The following is a 24,334-nucleotide window of genomic DNA, read 5'->3' as shown; positions in this document are numbered from 1 at the left end:
ATATTTGGAACTTATTTATTGAAACCATAGTGACCCATGAATCAATGTATGTTTGAGAGAAACAGTATGTTCATTCATTTACATATATGTTATATAGTTCTGTAATCTTAATTATATTTTATTTTCATATTGTTTTTCCTGTGGCTTTTAATGTTTTATGTATTCTTTTTCTTTAACTCATTGTATTATTATTATTAATAATAATAATAATAATAATAATAATTTAGAGTAGCTATTAAGTAGGACCGCAAACTCCAATCAGTTAAGGGCACAATAAGCCAGGCAAAGTGAAGCCATTTTGAAAGTGTGGCAAGTGCTTAAGTTCCCCCATCTACCCCAGGTACCAGTCTAAACTGGTAGTTTAACAGCGCGATTCTGCGCATGTGGACTCAGAATTTAACGCCCACGACTTTCGACAAGATTACGCTCCTGCACAGGGCTGCAGCCTTAGGTCCTGGAGGCTCCAGTTGTGGCTGTGTTACGGTGGCAGCTTGCCCTGCACTCACCGCGACGACTCGCAAGTGGGTTTCCGGCGTCCTTGCGTGCATTTCTCCCAGACGCTGTTGGCCGTTTCGTTGCCGATGGAGGTGAGGACCAGCGTGAGCTCCAGCGGCCAGTCGTCCAAGTCGAGGGAGCGGACCCGGGAGAGGTGGGTGCCAAGGTTCCGGTGGATGCCAGAGCACTCAATGCAGATCAACGCCCCCAAGTTCAGGCTGGCCCAGGTTGGGTCTGGGGGTGAGACAAGCCAGCCAATCAGAAATCAGGGAAGGCTCCCCTGCAAAGAGCTCACAGAGCTACAATTCCCAGAGTTCAATAGGAAGCGAGGTTGTTAAACCACTCTGGGAATTGTAGCTCTGAAAGGGGAATAGGAATTTCCTACTAGCTCTCTGCTCTTTTTGCAGACTACAGTCGCTAGGATTCTTTGGGGGAAGTCATAATAGTTTAAAGTGGCATGATGCTCTTTAAATGCATAGTGAAGATGGGGCCTTACTCTTGCACAAAGCTTGTGCTCCTCATGCCAAGATCCACCTTGAACTGCTCACCTGTCTTTTTAAAGGATTCCTCTACCTCCCCCCTGACAATCATATGCTCCACTGAAGAAAGCTTGGAGCTTTTGATTTTCCTGCCCACAAACAAGGGACTGCTCCATCTTCCAGTGAAACAATGGCTTTCTACTGCCTTCACATCTGAGCCCCAGGAGTTAGCAAGTTAATGCTACAATACCCCAAATGAACAGACAAGAAAGACATGCAACAGAATTCATACAAACAATCCAGAACAGCAAAGTTCAATTGCTTCACAGACTTACAACCCCCATCAGTCCCAACCAGCGTGGTCAATGTTCAGGTTTGATGGGAATTGTAATCCAAAACATCTGGAGGGAACCAGATTGAAGAAGGCTGATCTAGTGGACAGGGACTAGGGAGACCTGGGTTCATGTCCCTGCTCACCATGTGACATTGGGCCTATACCCCACTCTAGCCCAAGCTACTTCAGACTGCTGTTGTAAAGATAAAGGAGGATTTTTCTACGCTGCTTTGTGAAATAAGGCTGGGATAAAAATTTTAAAAGAATTAAACGCACTCAATCCCAGCTCAATCCTGTTCCCCTACCTGCAACTATGGCATTTTGCCTATCACAGATTGTTTCATCTCGGGCAGAAGTCACACCCTCTCTTTGTTCTGCATAGCATCTAGCACATAAAATAAAGATTACATAGAAGCTGTCATAATACTCCCAGGATCCTCTGTCTCCAGACAGGATTAACCAACGTGCTAAAAGGGAACTACCCGTTCCTAAGGAACTGGCAGAAAGCAGAGCTGTGTGGTGCCAAATGGCAGCACTAATATCTCAATAGCTTTAGTGCTAATAATACCCAAGGATCAATCACTGCCACCCAGGGGGAAAACACACACACACACACACATCTGGAATCCCTTTAGATCCGACTGCATACAGAAGAGAAATACTTACTCAAGGCCCCACAGTCCACACATAAGGAATTGCCTTTGGCATTACGGATGGCCTGAATCGCCACTGCTTCACTCTGGCTGTCCATGCGAGCCTGTAGGGATAGAGACAGAGGGGGCATCTTCCTGCTAGCCTTTTCTTCAGAGCGCTCGAAGCCTGGTCTCCCTCCCCAAGGCAATAGTTCAGTCCCTCTTCAAACCTTGAGCAAGGTTCTCGCTTTGCATGCCAGTCTTCACGCCCAACTGCAACAGGGTGGCCCCTGGAGACATTGCCTTGGGCCATGGACTTCCCTTATTTGCACTGAGACAAATGGGATCACAGAGCCTCTGAGATGGGACCTGCTTTATGGAATGCTCCACACAGGGAGGTCTATCGAGAACCCTACCTCCCCCCAAGCTTTTGCACTGCATGTTTGGATTTCTACTGTTTTCTCTCTTTGTGTTGATTTTGTTGTAGTTTTTTGGTACGGTTCTTATGCAAGTTGCCGTTTCCACCCTCCCTATTCAAAGTAAAAAAACGCATCACCACCAAATACCCAGGGTGGGGTGAGGATGTTCTTCCCTGGTGCCAGAAAAATGGGGAAAGTGTTGGGGAAATGGAGAGCTATTACAGAAAAGGCCCATCTATATAACACACGGGTGGCACTGTAGATTAAACCACAGAGCTTAGGACTTGCTGATCAGAAGGTTGGCGGTTCGAATCCCCGCGACAGGGTGAGCTCCCGTTGCTCAGTCCCTGCTCCTGCCAACCTAGCAGTTCAAAAGCACATCAAAGTGCAAGTAGATAAATAGGTACCACTCCGGCGGGAAGGTAAACGGCGTTTCCGTGCGCTGCTCTGGTTCGCCAGAAGCGGCTTAGTCATGCTGGCCACATGACCCGGAAGCTGTACGCCAGCTCCCTTGGCCAATAAAGCGAGATGAGCGCTGCAACCCCAGAGTCGGCCATGACTGGACCTAATGGTCAGGGTTCCCGTTACCTTTATATAACACGTCATGACAACTACATGGTAGCCAATATTGAGACAGGCAAGCCTAGATCATTGCAGGGTAGAGTTGTGTGTATGTGTCCCCGTGTTTTTTGGGGGGAGGGATCAGTACCTTGTTCTTGCTACTCTCGCAGCACTGCAAGCTAGCCAAGATCTGGCTCTCGATGGCCTGGACCCAGGAGTCCCTCTCTTCAATGGTGCTGGCTTCAAAATGCCATGTCTGCCCTGTACTGGAGACGATGATGAACTCAAAGTTCTCCTCCTCTGTGGATACAAAAGAGCAGGTTCCAGCTGGACCGCAGTGGAGGCTGGATGAATCCTAGGGCTTCCAACCCACATATTTTCCCTCCCTGCGCTCCCCTAAGGGGCAGGTTCAACACAACCAGAGAATGGGGAGGATGCCCTGCAGGGGGAGTGACATGGCAAGAGCCACGGCTTGTGCTCGCTAACAGCCCCAAACCCCATAAGGAGAGCCAGAGGCAGAGTTTTGAGGCACACACCTTCCTGAGAGCACGAGTCCCATGATTACAGTTATTGAAATATTTGCCACTGCCAACGTGCAAACGTATTTGCTATTGCAAAAGTATTTACATAGCGCCCTGAAGTTGTGGAATGCTGTACAATGTGTGTTTTGCCTGGGTTTTTTTTGACGGCTCTCTCACAACCGTGCTATAAACTGCCAGTTCCCATGTTACAGATGGGAGGGGGGACAAGGGGAGTGAAAAAATGGCACACGCTGTGGGGTCCAGAAGAGGCGGGGCTTGAACTCAGGTCCCCTCAGCCCCAGACCTGCGGCTTGAATAAATGGGCCTTAGTCTCTTCCGGAGTCTTCAAGAAAATCTCCAAAACTTAATGGTACAGCAGTGCCCTTAGTAAGGACAACTAAAAGGTGACAAGCAAACAAGCAAGGTTTTAGTTCATCAAAGCCCTTCATCAGGTTGGTGGAAGGACACAACAACGACAACCACCAGGGCATTAAAAAGGGGCTGGTGCCATAATGCCACAAGGTGGTGGCTTCCCAAACTCTCCCCCTTCAGGGCTCTCTGTCCTGTGTTGATGTGCCTGCCAAGGAACCTCTGGGCATGGCAGAGGTTTCTGGGGGAATGCATTCTAGGGCACCCATGGGGCCTTCCTGTTCACCTGCACACACTAAGAGGGGACTCCAGACACACCCGCAATCCCCAAGGCTGTACAGTGCAGGACGAGATGGGGCTCATCTGCCATTACAGATCTTCCAGTTGAGGAAGCCCTGAGGAGCCCGCAGGCTCTGTGGAACACAGTTTGGAAACAGCCATCTTAAAGGAATTCCAGGAGCTCAGCCACCTTTGCAAACCCGATGTGAGCAGGGAGGGACATTTTAACACTCCCCGGGGGCTGGGGGGTTGTTAAGGAGAGGCAGAATAGGACGGAAGCTTTCTTGATCACGGGGAAGCGTTTTGGGGACATACATCTACGCAGGCTGCACGTCACAATGTAAGCACAATCGCATGCAACAGGCGCCACGGCACAAAAGGAGCTCACGCCTGCCCCCGCCACTCATTACCTGTTTTATAAATATTTCTTAAACTACCAAAGGTTTTTAATTTCCACATTTTACGCTTGGCTGCGGAGGGTCCGGAGGGGAAGCAGGAAGCGAGAGGCAGAGAAAGAGAAGGGAGGAAAAGAAGAAAGGGGAGAGTGTTCAGAGGAGGAGAAAAATAAGAACCAAAAAAAGCAGAGGCTATCCAGAACCCACGGGCCCAGGTGGTGGCAGTGGCAGTGGATGCGTGAAGAGTCGCAAGGGAGAGTGAGGGAGGAAGCTGCGTGAGCCGCGACAAACCCTTCCTGGGCAAGGGGGCATACAGCAATACCGCAAGAGTGGAAATGAAAGGCTTCGCATCAGCTGCCTAGTGTAGACAGAACAGAAGAGGTGGGGGTGGGGGTGGGAGCGGGAAGCCCAGTTGGACTTAGGGTGGTGCCTTCCGGACTCAGAATCTGTGGGGTGTTACCCTTCAAAAAACCCATTGGTTTCAGCATGGCCTCCCCACAGTCTAAATTCGTACTTCCTGAGGCCAGGCAGGCTGAAGACAGTGCTGGCCTTTCCTCTAGATCAGGGGTGGCTAACATTTTCCTTGAACCCTGTGGCCAATTCTCCAGCAAGTTATGGGGCCAAGAGTGGGTGTGGCCACACTCTTAGGGCTCATCCACACTTACACTTCCCCCCCAGGAAAATCCATTCTTTAGCGCTAAATCGGACCAAACGTCAATTGGATTTCTCTGGGTTGACGTATGCTCCAATTGAGCACTAAAGAATGGGTTTTCCAGCGGGAAGCAGTTGGGCAAAGGCAAACCCGCTTGGACCCATGCCTACAAAGCAGGGGACAAGTGGACATGTGGATGAGCCCTTGCATGCTGGCTGGAGTGGATGAGAGCTGGGAGTCTAACAACACTGAGAACCACAGGTTCCCCACCCATGATCTAGTGTGATCCACTAGATCAGGCAGAGGAAGCTTCCAGTTCACAGATCACATTGGTCCCAGCAGAGACCATTTCCGCCCCACAGACAACCATCTGCTCCACACCCAACTTCATAAGATCAGAGATCATCAGAGGATCCATTTTCCCTTTGAAAACCAGCTTGCCTTCACAGTGATGTAAGGTGACTGACAGGCGGATGGCCCTACTCACCTGTCAGCCACGGTAAATACCCAATCCCAGTTCACAGGATCATTCCCTACATTTTTCTGAGGCAGAAGGAAGATGTGAAGTGGGAATTTGGGCAGAGTGCTTGGGGGTTCGCACTGTGGAAGGGAGTCTTCCCTCTCCTGCAAAGACTGTCACTCTGGCAAATATATGCATGTCTTCCCAGGAATGTGGCTACTTATTTTGAATGGTGAGGCGAGCAAGCTCCTTCTCCTGTTCTTATGAAAATTTGCATTACCAGGAGCAAACCAGCTGGGGCCACAACTTTTCCTACCCTAGAAAACAACGGGGTGGTCCTTCTAAGATCTCAAAAACGTTAACCCCTATCTGAAGACAGAGACGATGTATGTACCTTTGTAACCCAAGAAAATCTTCAATAAAAACATTTTTTTAAAATGTTAACCCCTGAAATGTAGGGTCAGTGTGATGTCACTACAGGCACAATTTTTAAAAATCAGCTCAATGCATCATTCCTAAGTCTGTCCCCGCAGTCTGGAGGGGCAAAGAGTGAGGTTCTCAGGGGCCAGGAGTCCACGAGCCAGTCTCCCTTGCAGACAAAACTAAGGCAGCTACCTCTTACCTTCTGCCTGCCCTGCAGACCCCTCTGTTTTTGAAGGAGTTGACAGCTTCTTCCTCCTGTGCTTCTTTCTGTCAACCATAGGGGATGGAGGTGGGTCTTTCCCACCGCTGCCAGGGCTGGAGAGCCCTTCTGCAGCCATGGCTACCTCTGCAGAAACAGGCAGGAGAAACAGATCACATGGCTTCATCCTTCCCTCTGGGCTCAAAGCAGCCCTTTCCCAGCATCCTCTCTCCTCCATCCTGGGAGCTTCCAGGTCTGTGCTGAACTTACCAGCCTTGGAAGAGGACACAGATCGCTGCAGGCGCTCAGGTTTGCCTAAGAGTTTGATCGCTGGGTCCACAGGAGGATTCAGTAGACCTGGACTGGGGCAAGCTGGGGGAAGAGAATGAAATAATGAAGCTGTGTCAGTCAAGACGTTTGCACAACTGGCCCAGAACTGCCACCTCTGACTCCCGTCAGCACTTTAAAATCTCTCAGGTTTTCTCCAGGTTTCAACTGAAATAGGTGGAAACCTGTATCTAATACCTTCTGCCTGAAAAGCTGTGGCCTGTCAAGGTGTGAATATCCTAGTTTCCTAGATGTGAGTTCCTCAATATAGTGGTGCTGTGGGTTAGAATCAGAGAATCATAGAGTTGGAAGAGACCACAAGGGCCATCGAGTCCAACCCCCTGCCAAGCAGGAAACACCATCAGAGCACTCCTGACATATGGTTGTCAAGCCTCTGCTTAAAGACCTCCAAACAAGGAGACTCCACCACACTCCTTGGCAGCAAATTCTACTGTCGAACAGCTCTTACTGTCAGGAATGTTTAGGTGGAATCTTCTTTCTTGTAGTTTGGATCCATTGCTCCGTGTCCGCTTCTCTGGAGCAGCAGAAAACAACCTTTCTCCCTCCTCTATGTGACATCCTTTTATATATTTGAACATGGCTATCATATCACCCCTTAACCTCCTCTTCTCCAGGCTAAACATGCCCAGCTCCCTTAGCCGTTCCTCATAAGGCATCGTTTCCAGGCCTTTGACCATTTTGATTGCCCTCCTCTGGACACGTTCCAGTTTGTCAGTGTCCTTCTTGAACTGTGGTGCCCAGAACTGGACACAGTACTCCAGGTGAGGTCTGACCAGAGCAGAATACAGTGGCACTATTACTTCCCTTGATCTAGATGCTATACTCCTATTGATGCAGCCCAGAATTGCATTGGCTTTTTTAGCTGCCGCGTCACACTGTTGGCTCATGTCAAGTTTGTGGTCAACCAAGACTCCTAGATCCTTTTCACATGTACTGCTCTCAAGCCAGGTGTCCCCCATCTTGTATTTGTGCCTCTCATTTTTTTTGCCCAAGTGCAATACTTTACATTTCTCCCTGTTAAAATTCATCTTGTTTGTTTTGGCCCAGTTCTCTAATCTGTCAAGGTCGTTTTGAAGTGTGATCCTGTCCTCTGGGGTGTTAGCCACCCCTCCCAGTTTGGTGTCATCTGCAAATTTGATCAGGATGCCCTTGAGTCCATCATCCAAGTCGTTGATAAAGATGTTGAATAAGACCGGGCCCAAGACAGAACCCTGTGGCACCCCACTAGTCACTCTTCTCCAGGATGAAGAGGAACCATTGATGAGCACCCTTTGGGTTCGGTCAGTCAGCCAGTTACAAATCCACTGAGCGGTAGCATAGTCAAGACCGCATTTTACCAGCTTCTTTACAAGAATATCATGGGGCACCTTGTCAAAAGCCTGTGGTTAAACCACAAAGCCTAGGACTTGCCAATCAGAAGGTTGGCGGTTCAAATCCCCGCCACGGGGTGAGCTCCCGTTGCTCGGTCCCTGCTCCTGCCAACCTAGCAGTTCGAAAGCACGTCAAAGTGCAAGTAGATAAATAGGTACCACTCCGGCGGGAAGGTAAACGCTGTTTCCGTGCACTGCTCTGGTTCGCCAGAAGCGGCTTAGTCATGCTGGCCACATGACCCGGAAGCTGTACGCCGGCTCCCTTGGCCAATAAAGCGAGATGAGCGCCGCAACCCCAGAGTCGGCCACGACTGGACCTCATGGTCAGGGGTCCCTTTACCTTTACAACATAGTACCCATGGGGCCCTAAGACATCACTTGGCGCTGGCCAAGGGCCCTTGCTCTTCCCATTTTAGTTCATCTAAATAACTATGGCTTTTGAGGGGGGGGGTACCTGATTTTTAAAAATTCTTGGCCTGCGTTCTTTTTGTTTTGTTGGAGGTGTAGGTGTTTTGGGTAGGGATTCTGAGCATTGCCAGTGAGCATTCTTTTGTGAAATGGGTATTTTGTAGCACTCACAACAGTTTCTGAGATTTCTAAATGTGCCCCGTTTCTCAAAAAAAGCTTGAATAACCAGGTCTGGTTATTTACACGGCCATTTCATCAGTCTGAACCAGTGAGAAATCACAGCAGAGTGTGCAAAGCTAAGCCTAAATCTCTCCTGAGCGTATCTTCAGCTCAAGAGATGAAACGGGCCACCCGTTAGGCCCCCGATTTCCCCCCTCATTGCCAATCCCACCCCTAGTGCTACAATTTCGCCACCTTTGAATGAGGCAGCAAATATAAAAGGGCCTTAGGCTTTATCCCCGCTTCCACTTGTGCTGTACATTTGTTGTTGTTGTTTAGTCGTTTAGTCGTGTCCGACTCTTCGTGACCCCATGGACCAGAGCACGCCAGGCACTCCTGTCTTCTACTGCCTCCCGCAGTTTAGTCAAACTCATGCTGGTAACTTCGAGAACACTGTCCAACCATCTCGTCCTCTGTCGTCCCCTTCTCCTTGTGCCCTCCATCTTGCCCAACATCAGGGTCTTTTCCAGGGAGTCTTCTCTTCTCATGAGGTGGCCAAAGTATTGGAGTCTCAGCTTCACGATCTGTCCTTCCAGTGAGCACTCAGGGCTGATTTCCTTCAGAATGGATAGGTTTGATCTGCTTGCAGTCCATGGGACTCTCAAGAGTCTCCTCCAGCACCATAATTCAAAAGCATCAATTCTTCGGCGATCAGCCTTCTTTATGGTCCAGCTTTCATTTCCATACATCACTACTGGGAAAACCATAGCTTTTACTATACGGACCTTTGTTGGCAAGGTGATGTCTCTACTTTTTAAGATGCTATCTAGGTTTGTCATTGCTTTTCTCCCAAGAAGCAGGCGTCTTTTAATTTCGTGGCTGCTGTCACCTGTGCTGTACATACAAGGGAAATTTATTGCAGTTGCAAGGCTTCCTGTAGGGGGCGCTGCTGCTTCACATTACAGCTGTTTTTCCCACACTAAGGCTGAAGGGAAAATTCAGTTCTCCAGGTTTGTGAATTCAACTGAAACGATTATACTTAGCAAATGCTCCAATTCAACCTGGCACCATTAGACACCTCGGCACAAAGAAATATGACTTCATTTAATAAGTTAAGCTAATTGCCCAAAGCCAAAATTCATCATAATTTTTTTTTTTTATTAGAGCTTTGATTAGATTAGATGGGAATCAATTCTTCGATTTGAGCATTTTCACAGAGGAGGAGAAGGTGTGCAGCTCCTCCAGGAAACCCAAAGATACCGTGGAGTTCATTTACTGCAATCGTGCAGGAAGGGAATGTTGTGTTTTGGAGCTGGAACTCCTTGCAGCAGATGTACATAACTTGTGTCCCACCAACCACAAATGGGGACGTATTAAGAGGAGCTCGATAGACCAACCTTGTAAATAACCACTAGCCTGGTCACCTGTGGTAAAATGGTGACAAAAGCAAGGAAGCTTTACTGAAACCGGCTCTTTTTATCTTCTGGGTACAAATGCCTCACGTAGGCGCACGCTGCCAGGCTGGTTAGGAGAACTGGAATAGTTCCAGGAAGTTATTCGCATGGCGGCAGTAGATCTCCTGGGTTTGCTGCCTGCCCATGACTGCAGAAAGTGCGTGGAGGGGGTGTCAAGATCCTAGCAGACAGTCATGGGGGGGTGATATGCAGGTGGGTCACAAGAGGCCCCACTGTATGGATTTTTACATCCTCTGCTGGAAAGAGGTGAATGGTTCTGATGTACAATGAGGAGGAGGAGGAGGAGGAGGAGGAAGGGCGAACGCTCCCCATCAGGGGGCAAATTGCATGCTGTTTAGGGAGTGGTTGGAATGTACAGAACTGCTCGCCTTGACATTTCCTTTCTAAGGTACCATCGCCGTGGGACGATATTTCTATTTTCATCGGACATAATTCAATCCCAAATGGAAGCTATTTCTCCCTTTTGATGTTGTTTTCTATGACCATAAGGGTAATCCAAAACATACCCAGGGACTCGCCTCCCATTTTGGAATTAATTGGAAGACTGGGAAATATTATGCACATTTGCAGACTTTTGAACGCCCACGCACCACTTTTTGGGTGATGTCTCCCAGCTCATGTTCATGATTTGATACTCTTGATCTGTTTTACGCGGTGCGTGTGTTTCTTAGGGAGTCATCTGGGACTTCAGTGGTTCCCAAACAGTTCTCATGGGCTACTTGAAAAGTGCTGATTTTCTTGGCGGAACATTTAATGCCTTTTCGGCTTGTGGTAGCAATGTTTTTAGATGTTGCATGACTTTTAATTGTATTTTTGCTGATCACGTTGTATTTTATCGGATTACAATTTGCATTCAATGGAATACAAATTATAATACAATAAAATACAATATAAGAAGCAATAAAAATCGAAAAGCAGTATGAATATTTAATGCCACAGACAACCTGAATGAAGCTTGTGGAAGCCCTATTTTAGATCACTTATGTCTTTAATTATTTTGCCTTAATGCATTACACTGTGATCAGAATGTGGTTTTTATTTCCTGCTCCCAGCTGATTCGCTTTTTAAGAGTTTGACTTATTTTCTTGATTCCTATGTCTGTATCAGTAGAATAAAAATATTTCAGGAGGCACAGCCACTTCAAACTTTCTCACACGCAAAGCATTAAATACTCACACACAGATTGTCTGACAATCTCTCACACACCTGTTTCCCAGCACATGGCATGTGCAAACTGGCCTGTCATGACAGCATGCACATGTACAGAGAAAGAGACACATGTTCAAACCATCATGCATGACATGTGGGTTTCTCCCCCCCCCATACGAGGGTGTTTCCCATGTAGAAAGGCGTGTCATAGCTGAGCCAGCCCTTCGTTTAAAACACTATTTTGTTGTTTTTCATGATTTCCTTCTGTTACACCCTTCCTTGGCTGTTACTAATTAAGGTTAAACAAAAGTGTGAGTGCATCAACATCATAGTGCAAAGGGAGGGGGGACGCTTGGCTTCCCGAGTGGCTAGAATCTCAGAGAATTGCAAATAAAGAAAACACAACGTATCGGGAGTGTGAACTAACAAGCAGTAATTATACACACACCTACACAGCCAAACACCATGCAAGTATTCCTTCCCTGGCAAACCTGCAAGTGTCAGAGCTCTGATTTTTGTGCTGTTGCTGCCCAAGAAACCCCATTTGAGTATGGAAGCATCTCACACTGAGGCATCAACCTGCCTAGCTAGGATGTCCAGGCCACACGTGAGACTCATTGTGTTGTAGTGTGATCCCTAAAGGTGCTGGGGCAGGGAAGGAGCAAAGCACTCGGGGTCTCCTGTTAAAGTTAAAAATCCTCTCCCGCTCCTACCCCAGCAACTTGAAAGGGTTTGGGGTTTTTTTTGTTCATGTCAGAGATACAACCGCTGCAGTGCTCTCCCATCCTAAATCTGCTATGCCCATGATGTGGGAACAAGCCACTTACTGCTGGTGTCCCCGACTCCTACGCTGCTCACGTCTTTGACCAAACCGTTGATGCTCGAGGAGGTGCCACAGGCAGAGATGGCTCTGGGTGGGCGTTTGCCAGGCACCTTGACGGTGGTGCGGAGAAGGTCCATTTCTTTGCCGTGGCTGCTATGGATATAGTCCTGCAAACGCACAAAGACCAGATTCTTTTTGGGTGGGGCGGGAATTAGGAGAATGGATCACATGCACATACATACAGAATGGTGCAGCTGTTTTGGACATGAGTAGGGATGGACAGAACGCTATGCACCCAGTCTCTGTGTCCCTTGCACACAAGTAGACCAGCAGGTCTGTTACACCAACTGATTGTGTGGATTTTTAGGTGAAATCTGGGGAAAAAACCACACGCTTTTAAAATGCACCTGCTGGAAGCACACATCTTTTTCTTCACACCATTGCCCAGGGACTGGTGTTATGGCATCATCTGCTGCCACATGAATGTCACAAGTGCCACGCTTTCTAGCATCTCCAATCAGCTAGAAATGTTTTGTAAAAAGAAAAGGGGGTGGGCAAGAGCCAGAAAGCCCTGGCATTACCTTGCAAATAAAAACTCCAAAACAAAACAAAGAAAGCCCCTAGCAACAGCAACAACGTAAGCATAAGTGGACCAGGCTCAGAACGGTCTGTAGAAATGTGATCTAATCCATATGTCTATTTTCCAATCTGGCCATGATCTGTTGGATGTCTCCCTCATACACATTTTGTGGTTTTATTGCAGTCTGCTGCCTTTAGATGGTAATGTGTAGGACTTGACAATGCGACTAGCCGAGCCCTGGTGTGTTTGGAGCTGATGGAAGCTGGAGTACATGGCGCACTTACATTAATGCTGGGGTGATAGAAGAGAAGCCCATTGCTGGAGAGAGTCACGTATTTTTTCTTCCACTCCTTGTTCAGAGAATTGCCGCTTCGTTTCAGCAGGAAACTCTAATGGGAGAGAGGCGGTGAAGGCCGGGGGTTACCGACGGTGCCCGGACTCTTGCAACCGAGGGTTCAGAGGACTGGCAAACAGTTGCCAGGACAAATATAAGGAGGTCACCTGTTTGATGGGTATGGCTCGGCCACTTCCCGTGTTCTCCCCTCTGCTGTCCAGGCTCCGCTTCTCGGTGTCACTCCCTCTGCGATTCTGCAAAGAGACACAGCTGGGGTTCAAATGTAACATCCAACCATGGTTTGCCATTATGCCTTCACAAAACATGCCTTGCAAAATAGCCAGCAACATGAATCTGTAAACTATGGCTTGAAGCTAATTTACAAACCATAGTTCGGGCAAAGTGATGTTACAGTCGAAACAACAAAGCATGGGGTTTTTTTGGGGGGGGGGCATTGCTTGCCCCAAAGCTGGGAATAGCCTAAGAAGCGAGGAAACAGACCTGAAAGTCTTTGGATACTGGGGCTGGTGGAGTTGCTTCCATGGTGGCCTGTCTCACCATCAAATCACACTGGGAGAGGGGAGGGAGGCCAGGGAAGGTTGAGGAGGGCAGGGCCCAGAAGAGATTCAAAACAAGGGGAGCTGCCTTATTTGTTCATCTAATCCAGTAATGCCTACTCTGACTGACAGCAGCAGTTATCCAGGGTGTTATAGAGAAACACTTTCCCATCTCCTGTTACCCAATCCCTCGGTGTTGCTGTGGTTCACGATGTTGCCCCTTGATAGCGGAGGGTTATTTTCGGTCTGGACTAGGGGGTGGAGGAGAAATTTGATTCCATTTGCATTTAAAGCTTCATTTCTCAAATCTGCATTTTCCAAAACAACGTGAGAACCAAAGCACAGCTACCCTTTGAAATATTTATCTGAATTTTGCAATGCAGTTTTCTAGCCAAACCGTGCTTACAGAAATGAAGATGTTCCTGAAAATAATGTACAAAAATGCGTGATTGCAAAAACGTGTAGCTCAGCCAGCACTGAATTAAAAATGTGTTTATTAGAAGAAAATCACACCAAAGACTCTTAAAAAAAAAAAGTAATTTGCAAATTGCTGCAAAAAGACAGAGAAGCAAATTTAAGATGGGAAAAATGAGAAAATGAGTGAACCAGAAATGGAGAGATCCTTCCACCCTCAGCCTGGACTGGGCCACCCACCCTTTGGCCTCCCTTGTCCCGTGGCTGGTGGACTCCCCTGGAACTCACCGCAAAAAGGCTGGTTCGGCGTTTGGTCCCACGATGCAGGGAGCTGGGTGTGCCAATTATAGCCGTGGCCTCCCCACGCAGCTCCCGGTGGCTGATGTTGGGCGTGGAAGGAAGGGATGAGGAGTAGTCGCTCGTGTGGCCACCGTTACTTGCCTAGAGGGGGAGGAAAAGACCAGGCAGACTTATGCCAGCCCCTAAAAGCAAAGGAAGACAGACACGCAGGTCCGGCGGGGCCTTGGCTGTGGGAAATCAAGAGGCAAAGGTCCTGCGTGTGTGATTGAATGCTGACCCCATTTTGAAAACAAAAAAAGCAGCCCCCCAGATCAAAACTAGCACTGTCAAGGAGATAGGTAGGCTATGGAATTTTTTCGTCCACACTTCTGCTTGTCCTTCCACTTTCCCCCAGGAAAACCCACTGTTTACCACTTAACCAATGGCAACAGGTTTTTCTGAGGATTTATGTTTCCTCTGATTCAGTGGTAAAGCGATGGGACAAACGAGAAACCGCTTGGACCCGTGCTTTCTAGGCACAGGAGAAGCGGAAGTGCGGACGACGAGCCCTAAGGGCCAACAGAGGAAGCTCATGCAAGGAGGTCCACTAGATCCATGGGGCTTAGCCTCACACCCTCCCTCTCCATTCATGGTGCTGTGCCTCCAGCAGGAGGAAACTCCGATTCCCGTAACTGGGCCCATTCAGGGGGATGTACTTGCGCGAGGTAGATTCCACCCACCGGCGTGGAGACGGCTGAATGGCTGGGGGTGCTGGGCAAAGATTTGCAAGATGCAAGGAGCTGCTGCTGTTTCTTCATATTCACAATCTTCTGAGCAACTGCAGTTGGGGGTGGGGGAGGAAAATACATATATATATCTGTAAATCGTAGGGCTGCTCAGATCCTACAGTTGCCACACTGGAAATCGGGTATAACTGCTTGAAAGGAAAAAAAACTTTGCAGGGGACATGACTGCAGACCCTGCAACATCCAAGCTCCACAGACACCCTTTGAGTCCCATCCCATCCACACTTGCCAGTCCTGCAAGGGCCAGGTCATGCACACCCTGAGCAAACTCTCTGCTGGGGCCCTTGACACCCCCCCCCCCATCTAGCAGAATAGGAGTCACATCCAGGAGGGGCTCATGAAAGGGGTCTTTCTCCATGCAATCAGCCCCATGCTGGGAGGGTGCCAATTGGGTGGGAAATACACATGTGATGCATCCCCTTCCCCCAAACCTGGTCATATTATTTACATGTGCTCTTCTGCAGCATGAGATCACACCATGTGCAAGCAGCTCCCGCATCATCTGGTGCATGTGTGATGGGGAGCTTGGTCTCTCTGTGTCCATCCTGGGGTGGGGAACCTGTGTCTTCCCAGGTGTTGCTGGACTCTAGCTCTCATCATGTGCAACCATTGGCCATGTTGGCAAGGGCTGATGGGTTGGACTTAAGCAACACCCGTAGCGCCCCAAAACTGCCAACCCTGGCCTAAACCAATAAATATATGGTGCTATCAGAGACTCCTCAAATGGCAGTCTCGATATTCTTGTATGCCAGATGTGAAGAAAGCAAAAGTACTTTGGGTCGCAAACCAGGGTTTCCGCCACAACCACAAAACTGAACACAAGAAAAGTTTTTGACCTGTAACACACTGCCTGCAAAGTGTACTCTCTCTGCTACAGACCCCTCTATGTAGACAGAAGTCAGTCCTGGAGTCAACAAATCCCCACATACACAACACAAGCTGCTTGCCCCAATTCTTATTATGCAGGAGCACACCTCCCGAGAACAGTAGAGGCTCAAGCCACTGACTCTCCAACCACTGACACGGAAGAACCAGTTCTCACAGTTCTACCGGCCTGTAGACTCCACACATGATGGAGCACACAAGGCAGTCATGAGGTCCCTGGCACCCCTCCGTTGCCTGTTTATGTATTTAATGGTCGTTTCCACTCTCCTCATGCCCAGAGCAGGTATCAAAGTGACAGAATGAAGCAACACATTTAAAGCACCAAGTACAGTGGTGCCTCGCAAGATGAAATTAATTCGTTCTGCGAGGTTTTTCGTCTTGCGAAGCACGGTTTCCCAAAGTCTTCAAAATCACCAAAGTCTTCAAAAACCTCAAAAAAGGCTACCACACCGCGTGCTATGAGTTGCTCCTCGAAGTCACCCTGGGTATTAACGGTTTTAAGAAAAAGGAAACAAACTTGCAAGACGTTTTCATTTTTTTCGTTTTTCGTCTTGCGAAGCAAGCCCATAGGGAAATTCGTCTTACGGAGCAACTCAAAAACCGAAAAACTCTTTCGTCTTGCGAGTTTTTCGTCTTGCGAGGTACCACTGTATAATGCCAGAGAACAACAACAACAATATAATAATAATAATAATAATAATAATAGCTTCACAAAACAAATTTAAACTATTATATCAGGTGCAGTTGGTGCATCCTTGTATAAAAATATGTACTTCTTGCTTGCACAACCCACCATTTTTGCCACAGACAGATTGGTCCTGCTTGAGGGTCTTATAGGCACCTAGTTGGCCATTGTGTAACTAGCAGACTGGACTGGGTGGGCCTTTGGCCCGATCAAGCAAGGCCCTTCTTATGTTTACATTGTGTAGGCATGTAAGATGTCCACACGTGAAGATGGACATGCGTATGCACCAATCGCATGAGGAATTTTGCACCACTGAAGAGTCTGCAAACCCAGGACACACTCTCTTGCCCTACACACAGGGTTGAACTGCTCTTGTTTGCCATTAGCCATGTGTTCTCCCTTGGCTCATGTTCACAGGCGCTCTTGCAGCCATGAAACCCAACTTCCCATCCAATTTCCCAAGAACACATCCCAGAAAAGTCCTCACCTTCATTGAAGACCCGGTCAACATTGAGTCCATAAGTGGCACATGTCTCATAGTAGAGGCAGCGGCGCATTTCAGTGCACAGAGCTCTGGCTCGGGAATCCTCAATCACACGTGGGTTGCTGGCACTGATTTTATCTGCAAGGAAGAAGCAAAAACAGACACACACACTTCATCTCTGAGCTGGACAGAAATCTCCTGGAATCAACAGGACTTGCTTTTGAATAAACATGCATAGGATTGGACTGGAAAGTATTCTCATTCTGCCTTAGCTGTGTTATCTCCTCACCACGAAAACATGCTCCTATATATGGCCCTGATGTTTTATTTGGGATGTAAGAAGGTATCAATTTCCTTTCTGACCCACGTATACTGCATGCAGTGCTGTTGGTCTTCCACCGCAGTTTGACTTCCAAAAAAGCCTACGTTATTTGCCTCCCTGTCCTCTGTGGCAGAACTTGACATAATTAATTCTGTTACTATTACATTATTCCACACTATTCATTTTAATGCAAATGTGGGAGAGGAAATGCCACCAATTGCATATCATTTGCAGACTGGAAACAATAATAACAGTGAATATCGCTTGTATTCACTGGATTGGTTTCCATTCTGGACACGGGGCAACAAATTTTGGCAATTTCCACTGGAATCCTTCAGTATCCCTAGTAACAGAGGGAGCCACAGATCTAGAAAACTGACCGGATTTTGCTTCTTCTATGGTGCTCCCTTGTCCCAATTTGGTGCTTTCATTTCTCCACCAGTGATATGAACACTCACAACTAGAGTTTCTACTGGACTGTGTTTTAGCGTGTGCCGCTACCTCTTGGTTTCTGACCTCAGTTGACCTCTTTATTCTGCTCCAGCTATTCTCATCGGCATCTTGACCCAGCTGGACAGGTGACCTAGTAATACTAAACCGGCTTGCACTTAACTTTGCTTTTGTACAACCTTCCCTGCTGGATCAGGCTTGCTGCTGCTGCCGCCACGCTAAACTTTGGATTGGATCCAGCAAAGGCTTACCTGACCATACCACCCCCAGTCTGGTGTCTGGGATATGCCAAGACCCTGGGTCAAGGCTAAGAGCCAACAGATGTCCTGCAATGGAATTCCTTGCCTGGCTAACAAAACCACCAGGTGTATGCATTCTGTGAGTGCGTTGTGCACATGCAGAAATGGATACTAGGATGCTATTCCTTTAAACAAACAAACAAAACAAGTTTCTAGTCCTTAATGAGGACAGGCTTGAAAGTAAGCGGGCAATGTATGGTGGAAGTTCAGAAACCAGAGAAAGTCTGAGCAGAGCTTTAAGCGGCTGGGAGGGGGAAAGGGGCAGGGTCTCTGTGTAGCCCCCTAGCAGAAGTAATTATAGTCCTAACTGGGCTGTCAATCTCTTCATGTATAAAGAAACAGTTAATAGCGAGCCTAGAAAATACAAAAGCTTCTTCCAGTTGGCCTCAGGAAGACCCCAAGGAACAACTCCACCTGACTGCCCCTTGCCGCCCACCCATGCCCCCAAGATTAAATTCTCTGTAGGGCAGATACTCTCGCCCACTCACCCTGAGTGCCCACAAGCGCGAGAGCCATGTCGGAGACCGCGCGGTAGTTTGTGAGGAACCCGTAGTACTGGGTCAGTTCTTGAAAACTGGCCTCGTCCTCCAGGCTGAAGACAAAGATGACGGCATCTGCCCAGTTTGCAAACTGCAAGCGGGAAGGAAATCGAGAGGGAGAGGCATATCAACGGGGGGACAGTGTTCAGACCGGTCACACCTTCTTCCTCTGTTTTGGGCATTGAGTCAGGGTGGAACCAGGAGTATGAAGGGATGCTACTGTTCTAAGGTCTACCCATCCCCTCCACTCCAGCAATTATACCAAACCTGCAGCTCAGTGGTGGAGGGGCCAGTGGAAGAGAATCTACCTTGCATGCAGAAGTCCCCAGCATCTCCATGTGTGCAAGGTGCAATCCCCATATGAGACGGGGGATTGCAGGGGGTTGGACTAGATGATTCTCAGGGTCCCTTCCAACTCTATGATTCTGTGACTTGGATAGACTCCTGCCTGAAACTGCTGCTGCCACTTGGTGTAGACAATACAGAGCTAGATGGACCAATAGGATAAGGCAGCTTCCTACATTCCTAAAGGTAACGTTAAAGGGACCCCTGACCATTAGGTCCAGTCGTGGCCGACTCTGGGGTTGCGGCACTCATCTCGCTTTATTGGCCAAGGGAGCTGGCGTACAGCTTCTGGGTCATGTGGCCAGCATGACTAAGCCGCTTCTGGCAAACCAGAGCAGCGCACGGAAATGCCGTTTACCTTCCCGCCGGAGCGGTACCTGTTTATCTCCTTGCACTTTGACGGGCTTCCGAACTGCTAGGTTGGCAGGAGCAGGGACTGAGCAATGGGAGATCACCCTGTCACGGGGATTCGAACAGCCGACCTTCTGATCTGCAAGTCCTAGGCTCTGTGGTTTAACCCACAGCGCCACCCGCGTCCCAAGGACCTACATTCCTACAGAAGCCCAACTATGTGGAGAACCTCGGACCATGCCAGGCTTACTTTTATCCAGGTTTCCTGCAATTAGGTCCCTGTAGTGCTGTTTATGGTGAATCCAGACATTTCAGGTGCAGTTCTTTTAAGTTCATTCACAAGTCATGATTGGAGGAGGGGCGACTGTCTGATTTCAGATAAAATCAGCTGTGAGGGTAAGCGGAACCATTCCCCCTCCTTTCCTCTCTGTTGACTAAGGTGTCTGTCCCCCCGTCCACCGCTCCCCAACTCGGCTCAGCTAAGATAAGAATTTCAGGGACAAGAGGCCTTGCAACTTCTTCTTCTTTTAATTCCCAAATTGGCACTTTAATACCGTATTTTTCGCCCCATAGGGCGCACCTAGGTTTTTTGGGGGGGAAAATAAAGAAAAAAAGTTTATTTCCCCCCCAGGCGCGGGGCTGGGGCGGGGGAAGCCTGAGCTTCCCCCGACCCCAGCCCCCAGAACAGGCTGCTATCCACAAGCCTTGGGAGCCCGGCGGGAAGTCACGCCGGTCTCCCTAGGGTTGCGGAGAGCTGTGCGAAGCCCGGACGCGCTCTTCAGCGCACCCCAGGCTTCAGAATGCAGGCAGCTCTGCGCAACCCTTGGGAGACCAGCACGAAGCGGCGCCGGTCTCCCGAGGGTTGCGCAGAGCTTCCTGAAGCCTGGAGAGCGAGAGGGGTCGGTGCGCACCGACCCCTCTAGCTCTCCAGGCTTCAGCAAAAGCCTGCATTCGCCCCATAGGACGCACACACAATTCCCCTTCATTTTTGGAGGGGAAAAGTGCGTCCTATAGGGCGAATAATACGGTAATAACTTTTCTTAGCATCAGCCTCTTGAAGGATGCTCCATGCAACTTCTGAAGCAGTGTGAACTGCAGCCTGGGAGGGTCCACAGCGCCCCAAAGGGACCCCACAAGGACCTCCAAACATTCCTCGGCCTACCTTGGCATCCGGCGGTCCTGCTTCCTCTCGAATCAGCAGGAGGTGGCTCTGCCCATCCACCACCACTTCCTTTTTGAACTGGCCCCCTGAAAAACAGAAGGAGGCAGAGCTGGGGTTGGGGAGCAGCCAAGCAGCAGAAACAAAACTGTCCTTTCAGTGCAATGGCTCTCAAGTGGAAAATTAACACAGCTCAGTATAACAACATAAGAAAAGCGCCGCTGGGCCAGGTCATTGGCCCATCTAGTCCAGCTTCCTGTTCTCACTGCGGTCAACCAGGAAAGCCTACAAGAAGGACCTACAAGTAGCACTCTGCTCACTTGTGATTCCCAGGCTGCAATACCTCAAGGACCGTCTCTCCCCCGTGATCATCATCTGAAGCCCTTCTTTGTGTGCCTCCTCCGTGACAGGTCCAGAGGCAGCAACAGAAGAACCGGCCTTTTCTGGGGTGGCTCCCCGTTTGTGGGATGCTCTCCCCAGAGAGGCCTGCCTGGTGCCTAATAATAATAATAATAATAATAATAATAATAATAATTTATTATTTATACCCCGCCCATCTGGCTGGGTTTCCCCAGCCACTCTGGGCGGCTCTGGGCCTTCTTTACATATCTGCAGGCGCCAGGCAAAAATGTTTCTCAATAATCAGGCCTTTGGCTGATTGAGGTTCTATGGCCTTTTAAATGTGTTTTGTGGGGAGGGGAGTTAATGGTTTGTTTTCGTTTCATTATTTAACTTGTGTTCTCATTTTGTATTTTGCTGTTCTGAACCACCCTGGGATCTTTGGATGAAGTGCGGTATACAAATTTTAATAATAATAATAATAATAATACTGCCTCTGGGGGTGTGTGGGGGTGGAACATGCAGATAGCTGAAGCCTGAGATGGGAAGGAGAAAACCAGTGGCTCAGAAACAAGTATTGTACGTGGGGGATGATAGCTGGCTGGGGTAGGTTCCCAGGTTCAATCCCTGCCATCTCCAATTAAAAGCAGATGATGTGAAAGGCAAAATTTGCTCTGTTTACTTTCCTCGTCTTCCTTTCTTACTTCCCTACTCCTTTACGAGGAAAAGAAAACTGAGTAGGTGCGCATTGGGCAGGGCACAAAGAAGCGAGTTAAAATTTAGGGACAGGGCGGGGGAAAGCAGCTCACCCTCTGCAGGCTCTAGGCCCAGGTAGGAGCCGGTCAGGTAACGATGAACGAGGGCGGATTTCCCACTCTTGATGGTTCCGAGAATACCCTGCGGAGGCAAAAGAACAGAAGTCACTGGCAGGGCGTAGCTCGACATAGTACAACAATAACACCCTCACCCTGTGGCTCTCTAGGTACTTTCGGAACATGCCGACCTCACTGTTCCAGAACTTTCCCCCATCCCCTGCACACACGCTCGCCAAAGAGTGCCCCCTGGAACCAGAATTAACATCAGAGGAAGTTGCCTTGTGGCAGAAGCTCCCCCTGAGTAGCCATGGGCAATTCAGTATGTTTTGGGTTTGTGCCACTGTTACGGTACATTTGTCCTTTTCTTGCATCAATCGGCAAGAAAATCTGCAAGGAAAGTCACATTTTAATGTGTATTTTAAAAACTGTTTCTTCCTCAAAGCACTCATTTCTAAACTTGGTTTGGCACATTTTAAAAAATATCAGAATTCGTAAAGATTAAATTTCTCAAGGATCCCTACCCCAGAGAAAGTCCAGTGACGAGGCAGCAAAGTAGGATAGCTAAAGCTGAAGAGAGACGGGAAGTGGAAGTGGCCACTCATGCCACCATAAGGTCAGGCTGGCTCTGTGTGGTGCAGTTGAGTTTTAGGGATGGACTGGGACTTGGGAGACCCAGGTTCAAAGCTGGGTGATCTTGGGCCAGTCACTGTCTCTCAGCCTAACCTACCTCACAGCGTTGTTCTGAGGACAAAATGGGGAAGATGGGGACCACGAATGCCACCCTGACCTTGGAGGAAAGGTGAGGTATAAATAAATGATTTTTGTGTGTGTGCCAAAGCAACCTAAGTGAATCAGCTCAAACTGATGCAGTTGGAAGGTGATTGACTACATGGAATTGGCAGAAATGACTGGCAGAATCCGAGACCAGGGAGAAGAGTTGGTGAAAGAAGACTGGAAGAAATTTAAAGACTATTTACAGAAATATTGTAAAATTAAGGACTCTTAGAAGGATGTTGGATAGAAACTAAGTGGTTTCCAGCTGTAATGCTTTAAGAGATACGAAAAAAAAGGTTTACAAATGGGTAAAAGCTTATTGGTAAGGATTTGCTGAACTAACAAACTGAACTGGAATACAAAAAAGGGAGGTACGAGGAGGTCCGGGGAAATAAGTGTAAGGAAGATATGCTTTGGAAAATTAACGTGTTTTTAACTGTTTTCATTTTGTATGTTTCTTTTTATTTTTCATTTTTTTTTGTTATATCTTAAAAACTTTATTCTTTTTTCTGTATTTTGTATTTTCTTGTATTTTTATTTTTTGTTTTTTGTGTAATTCTTGTACTCTTTGAAACTTCAATAAATATTATTCAAATTGATGCAGTTGGCTAGGGACACCAATGTCCATATGTGATGCAGCATGGACATGTAACATGAACTGTGTTATTTATATAGGCCCATGGATGTGAATGTCCATTTGCAGAAGGAAAAGATGGCAGGCCTCCATCAGCTTGCAATCTAAGGAACACATTTATGATATCCAGATACATACTCAGTGCATGTATAGGTGACAAAGGTCATCAAGACACCTACCAGTCGTAGCTCCGGAACGGAGCGTCCAAGGGTCCATTCTTGGCTGTTTGCAACGGCCTCTGAGGAAAGGAAACAAGAGAGACAGGTAAGAAATTAGTAATCTCAATAATCCGTGCAACAGCCCTGTGAGACAGGCCCGTAGCTTATCACTCCCACACTGCAGGTGGAGGAAGCTGAGAAATCGTGATTCGCCCTAGGGCAGGTGGTGAATTTGCGGCAGAGGCACCATTGGACCACTGGCTTGCAGCTCACAGAGCTCTGAGCAGATCAGTCTCTTTTTTATATATATAATTTTTTATTAATTTACAACAAAACAAAACATACATAAGATTTCACATCCAATTTTCACAAATTGCTTCTTTTCTGGACTTCCTTCAGCTTCTCCGTAAATCATCCATAGTCATTATTTTAAATACGCATTTCGTAATTTGTATTGACATTATTTATATCCTTAATTTCCTTTCTCTTTAGACAATACTTCTTAGTTTTTCACAGTGCTTTTTTAAACCCCTCTAACGTTATCTGTCCCTCACTTATACTTTCCAGATATTCCACAAATTTCCCCCAGTCTTCGATGAACCTTTGGTCTCTTATGTATCTGATTTTCCCAGTCAGTTTATCCAACTCAGCATAGTCTAACAGTTTCATTCTCCATTCTTCCACTGTCGGTATTTCCTGTTGTTTCCATTTCTGAGCCAGTAGCACTCTTGCTGCAGTCACTGCGTAATGAGCAGATCAGTCTCAAGACAAGTTGGTCCTCTACACACAGAGCTGGAGATCACCCTCCCCCCCCCCCCGACTGCTGTTTGCAGCTTTCTGAGGAGGCAGGAAGTTGGGGAGCACAGTTGGGCATGTGTGCCCCTGTGTGTGGATGGAGGAATGGGGAGGAAGGACAGAGAAGGCAGGCAGGGATGAGCTTCTCCCCTTCACGTACCATAAGCTGCTCTGTGGGGACAACTCCTCTAGCCCTTTGACTCTCCCACACGCAACAGTTTCTCCTTTGTGCTACTTCCGGGGTGGCAAAGGAATGGAGAAGGCAGCTGCAAGTGGGTGGGCACAGAGCACAATACCCATCCAGGGTTCCTGGGACAAGAGTCACAGTGGCGGGATGCATCCGCCATGGGATAAAGAGCCAGTTTAAGGCCCAATGTGAG

The 24,334-nt window shown here is 48.1% G+C and overlaps 1 protein-coding gene across 3 annotated transcripts in view; it reads right to left on the bottom strand.

Annotated features, from left to right (window-relative positions):
* Nucleotides 1–24,334, bottom strand: part of AGAP2 (ArfGAP with GTPase domain, ankyrin repeat and PH domain 2) — a 119,740-nt gene that overhangs the window by 5,573 nt on the left and 89,833 nt on the right. For 2 of the 3 annotated variants that reach the window (XM_080994388.1, XM_080994386.1), the window contains exons 2-17: nucleotides 23,181–23,239; nucleotides 21,588–21,675; nucleotides 20,443–20,528; nucleotides 18,534–18,675; nucleotides 16,978–17,112; nucleotides 14,855–14,952; nucleotides 14,124–14,276; nucleotides 13,032–13,118; nucleotides 12,815–12,919; nucleotides 11,955–12,117; nucleotides 6,489–6,590; nucleotides 6,219–6,365; nucleotides 4,500–4,559; nucleotides 3,069–3,220; nucleotides 1,975–2,065; nucleotides 507–729 (exon numbers count right to left, since the gene is read on the bottom strand). In XM_080994388.1, the coding sequence (XP_080850514.1) occupies nucleotides 507–729; nucleotides 1,975–2,065; nucleotides 3,069–3,220; nucleotides 4,500–4,559; nucleotides 6,219–6,365; nucleotides 6,489–6,590; nucleotides 11,955–12,117; nucleotides 12,815–12,919; nucleotides 13,032–13,118; nucleotides 14,124–14,276; nucleotides 14,855–14,952; nucleotides 16,978–17,112; nucleotides 18,534–18,675; nucleotides 20,443–20,528; nucleotides 21,588–21,675; nucleotides 23,181–23,239 (1,891 nt within the window). The remainder of the gene's footprint in view (nucleotides 1–506; nucleotides 730–1,974; nucleotides 2,066–3,068; nucleotides 3,221–4,499; nucleotides 4,560–6,218; nucleotides 6,366–6,488; nucleotides 6,591–11,954; nucleotides 12,118–12,814; nucleotides 12,920–13,031; nucleotides 13,119–14,123; nucleotides 14,277–14,854; nucleotides 14,953–16,977; nucleotides 17,113–18,533; nucleotides 18,676–20,442; nucleotides 20,529–21,587; nucleotides 21,676–23,180; nucleotides 23,240–24,334) is intronic. The other variant, XM_080994387.1, reaches the window with a different exon arrangement.

Source organism: Podarcis pityusensis (assembly GCF_964106645.2).
Source record: "Podarcis pityusensis genome assembly, chromosome: 2".
Taxonomy (NCBI): domain Eukaryota; kingdom Metazoa; phylum Chordata; class Lepidosauria; order Squamata; family Lacertidae; genus Podarcis; species Podarcis pityusensis.
The sequence above is the reverse complement of the archived record's forward strand: the minus strand, read 5'-3'. Positions and strand labels throughout refer to the sequence as shown.